This window comes from Filicampus tigris, chromosome 1 (genome assembly GCF_054856515.1).
Source record: "Filicampus tigris isolate MCC_2025a chromosome 1, RoL_Ftig_1.0, whole genome shotgun sequence".
NCBI classification, from domain to species: domain Eukaryota; kingdom Metazoa; phylum Chordata; class Actinopteri; order Syngnathiformes; family Syngnathidae; genus Filicampus; species Filicampus tigris.
Genome location: NC_141217.1, coordinates 31,353,321 through 31,357,750, shown reverse-complemented (window position 1 = coordinate 31,357,750; position 4,430 = coordinate 31,353,321). Strand labels below are relative to the sequence as shown.

Below are 4,430 nucleotides of genomic sequence, written 5' to 3'. Positions count from 1 at the left end.
CGGTTTTATATGTTTTGTCCAAATTAGCCTGCCGTAGAATGGTTTTATGAGACCTGCAATACGGCAGCCGGACGTAAACAAAAGGCACTAGAATTTGGTGTGGCGGAAGTTCGGTCGCTAGGAGAAAGTAATAATTGCCGGATAACGTTTTTTTTTACTTAAAACACAACAAAATAACAAACAAAAAAAGGTTATTTTTATTAGTGTCTCCCTAACAATCGCTCGTAAGTTGTCCAAGCGACATTACTGTACAACTTCTGTTGCAGCGCGAGTTCCGTATTGATCGAAATGTAAATTTTCGCAAATAGCATCGCCATGGAGTCAGTTTTCTTGAGGTTCGACTCGTATGACTTCGAAGCAGATCGAAGGTTCCAGCAGGGCCTGCAGACATTACACACCGGCGTGTCTGGGGAAGAAGCGAACATACTGGACGCAAAACTCTTCTTTTATAACAGGTAAGAAGGTTTACATGTCCACTTGACTGGACCGCCGTTCATTCTAACGCCAATTCAACACAACTGCCATGTACACCCTAGGATTTATTTATTTATTTTCAACATGAAAATCAATTAGCTATTTAACAGCAAGATACTTAAAGAGGAAGTCAACCCAGACATATTTTTTTCAAGAATTTATTCTGCAAGCCCATTAGTTGAAACAAGGCAATATGATTATTAAGAAATAGGAGTTAAGCAGCAAAATCCACCCGTTTTTAGCCCTCTCTGGGGCTGGCCATTTTGTCACTTCTGTCGACGGAAAATGACATCACAGACCCTCAAGGCTCAGATAACGACCAATCACGGCTCACCTGTTTGCTAAAGCTGAGCTTTGATTGGTCGTTATCTGAGCCCTGAGTGTGTGTGATGTCATTTTCAGTACAGAAGGGACAAAATGGCTGCCCCCGGAGATGGCTAACTTTGTTTCATAACTCACATTCCAAAAACACAATATTAATCAGAATTCTGTGTTCCAATCAGTGGGCCTACATAGAACATATTCTTCAAAAAAATATGTTTGAGTTGACTTCCGCTATAACCGAATATATTGTATTAAAATGAATATTTAGCCACAGGAGCTAATTATCCATCTATTATCCAAATTGCTTTATCGTTACACATTTGCAAAATCACAGTCGGTGTTGCCATCTTGTTTTTGTTGCTTTAGAAACTTAAAGTCGCGCTCAGAAACACACAACAATTGTTTTGCGCATGTCAGGAGCCCAGTGTGGCAGTCAGGCTGCCAAACATTGCCAAAGACATAGTGGCGTTGGAAAAGCATTGGTTTATGCACAGTTTTGACACAAGGTATGTGCTTCCAAGTTGAGAACATTTAGCTAATGTAGCCCTTGGGTCAGCTAACCTGGACAAGTCTACATGAAATAAATTTGAGAGCAGCTACAAGTGCTTCGCGTATGCAAGGAGGTCACATTTATGTAGTCACAGTCATATCAGAGCATTTCATTGGTTAACCATGTTTTGTTTTATATGTGCCAGTGTGTGCAACATATTTATTGAAAATTATTTTGTGAACCCTGAAAGTTTCAAGGTTGCCAACGATGTTACGCAGCGCAAGAAGAAGCTGAGCTCCATCTGCACGTCCATGCCATGAATTGAATTGTCTTGTGCATGAAATGTCCTATACAAATAAACTTGCCTTGCCAAGAGTGTTTATCGAAAGTAGTGTGCAAATTGAGGTAATTTTTCTCTGAACATTTTGTGTGTAACCTGAATTGTTCGTAAAAAGGGATGTTCCTAACTCGAAGTTCCCCTGTGTTGGCCTCCCTATATCAATGAAATGAAATATTCTCCTATCATGACCTTCTTGTTTTTTGTCCCAGGTTTGTGGAGCCCGTGGACTCCATCAGTTACAAAGCGTGGTCCAACTCTGCTTCCAACGTTGTGCCTTCATCCCGTAGCGACTCTGAAGGACAGATGGCCGAGACGTCTGAAGAGACACAGGTAAAGTCGCTTTCCTTTGCCGAGGTAATGCGACTCGTCCAAGAAGGCAAGGATGTGCCTGGAGTGACAAAATTGGACATACAGGCAAGCAACCAGAGTGCAACTCCGTCACAAATGGAAAGAATACGCAAACCCTGGGAGGTGGCGTCCATGCCCAAGTGACAAGTCACTCAATGAGTCCCTTTTTTTTTTTTTTTTTAAAGAAGCAGTCATTTCTTAAAAATGTCAGCGCATACAACTGACCGCTCTGAATTTGAATGGGCTCAAGTTGGAGAGAGCTTAATTTTGACAAGTTGAACAAGTTCAACAAGTCAGATCTTGCAGAATTTGAACAGGACTGACATCTTTGTTGGGACGGGACAACAAATGATTTGGCCCTGGCCTGTCATGTAAGTTGCTCACCATCATCGTCTTATAAAGTACACAGAGATGGGAAAAGTACTGACATTCTGTACTTGAGTAAAAGTAAAATGACTTGTATAAAAAATTAATTACTCAAGTAAAAGTAAAAAAGTACAGGCTCTGAAATGTACTTCATAAGTAAAAGTAAAAAGTACTTTTACCGAATGTTTCTTCCGCATGTCATATAATTTGAAGGCTATTAAATTTGAAAAGTTGTCATTTAACACCCTTTAAATTGACTGGATTGTTTTTGTTCTCAGACTTCAAAATTTCCATGTCTTCCTGAGAGCAAACAAATGGACCACCGTGCTAATACAGCATATTATGCTAAACTAACGTCATAGCCAGGACCAAGCTAGGGTAATCATTTAGCTTTACCTTGACATGTTTTCACAGATTGGACGGGGAATTTTTGTAGGCGGCAAGCTTGTGGATTTTTAAGTTTACATAGGACACAATGCATTCGCGAAGAATTGTTCGTCGACACACTCTACATCGTCAGCGTCATTATTTTACTTTCTTTTCACCTTCCAATTAAATTATCTTCTCTAGCGGGTAGCATAGTTTCTTCTCAGGTGATGTCATAGTTTGCGATAGAGCCAATCACAAGCTGGGATGTCCAGGACCGGGTGTAACCCTTCATATGATTTGCGGAGCCACGAACATTGGTCTAATTTATTTCTTTAATTGTCATGCATCATGTAAAACAAAAGTAACGACCCTGTTTTGAAAATGTATAGAGTAAAAAGTACAGATACTGGAGTTAAAATGTAACAGATAAAAGAAAAAAAGTATTGTAAACATAAATACTCCGTAAATTACAACGTACTTGGAAAAAATACTCAAGTACGTAACAAAGTATTTGTACTTCATTACTTCCCATGAAAGTATGCCCAAGAGTGGACTCAACATCTTTTTAATTGATGAGCCCATTGGAACAGTTTGGTGAGCCAGGACATATTTTACATGAAAGGAAAATCCCACGGCAAACCAACAAACCAGAATGTATCAGAAATGATCGTCTGTTCTCCATCTGCTCAGGAATTGTCTTACTAAGTTTGAAATGTGGGCCTGTTCAATCAAACACTTTATGAATGGCAAAAAGTGGATACACACAGGTTAGTTATGTTTCTTCTGCCATCTAGTGGAAGAGCACCGAATTGTTCTGCCTCTTATAATGTACGTTTACTGGCATAGATAGATGAACAAAGGTACATTTGAATATTTCACATTGACTAATGACAATGACTAATATTTTTTGGACCAATTAAGTGAATTTGGATATTCTCTTTGGGTGTTGGGGGCAGGGCATTTATGGGGGAAACAAACCTTTCTCCCTTGTCCGCCCGCAGCATTGTAATCATGCACATTTTAAGATCTGACTGACTGCTAACATGTCATACAGTACACATTCAGTCATTTCAGACAATTGCAAGGGATTTTTGCGATTAAAAATATATTGTCTGCTATCAGCCTGAATCACCCACTGGAAATGACATAAACATTTCTCAGGGCTCAGGCAACAGCCAATCACGGCTAACCTGTTTTCTGACCTTGCTCAGTTGCTGTTCGCAAGCTGATCCATGATTGGTCGTTGCCCTGAGCAACTGTGATGTAATTTTCAGTTAACAGAGGTGACAAAATGGCCGCCCCCAGTGATGGATAAAGATGGGTGGATCTTGCTGTTGAATTTATATTCCACAAACACAAGATTAATCACAATACCATGTTTAGACAAGTGGGGGCATATATAATATGTCATTATTGTTAGTAAAAATGTTGAGTTTACTTTTCTTTAAAGAAAAATTAACCCAAACATATTTTTCTCAAGAATATGTTCTGTGCAGGCCCACTAGTTAAAACAAGGCAATATGATTCATAGAAAATATGGGTTGATTTACTCATATTCCGCAAATACAATACTAATCCGTATGCTGTGTTTCAACTAGCGCGCCTGCATAGAACATATTCTTTTATTTATATATATATATATATATATATATATATATATATATATATATATATATATATATATATATATATATATATATATATATATATATATATATA

General features: G+C 38.5%; 1 protein-coding gene across 1 annotated transcript; it reads left to right on the top strand.

Moving 5' to 3' along the window:
* Nucleotides 1-53: 53 nt before the first annotated feature.
* On the top strand, nucleotides 54-2,595 carry LOC147153566 (uncharacterized). Its single transcript, XM_086032226.1, has 3 exons — nucleotides 54-224; nucleotides 309-455; nucleotides 1,838-2,595. Exons 2-3 carry the CDS (start codon nucleotides 316-318, stop codon nucleotides 2,118-2,120), a joined length of 423 nt encoding a protein of 140 aa, XP_085888352.1. The 5' UTR covers nucleotides 54-224; nucleotides 309-315; the 3' UTR covers nucleotides 2,121-2,595.
* The last annotated feature ends 1,835 nt before the right edge of the window (nucleotides 2,596-4,430 follow it).

Bases quoted from the DNA above. Each gene is read 5' to 3' on its own strand.
- LOC147153566 (XM_086032226.1), top strand. From the start codon at position 316: ATGGAGTCAGTTTTCTTGAGGTTCGACTCGTATGACTTCGAAGCAGAT. The intron at 456-1,837 runs GTAAGAAGGTTT...TTTTTGTCCCAG, and splicing joins AAACTCTTCTTTTATAACAG to GTTTGTGGAGCCCGTGGACT.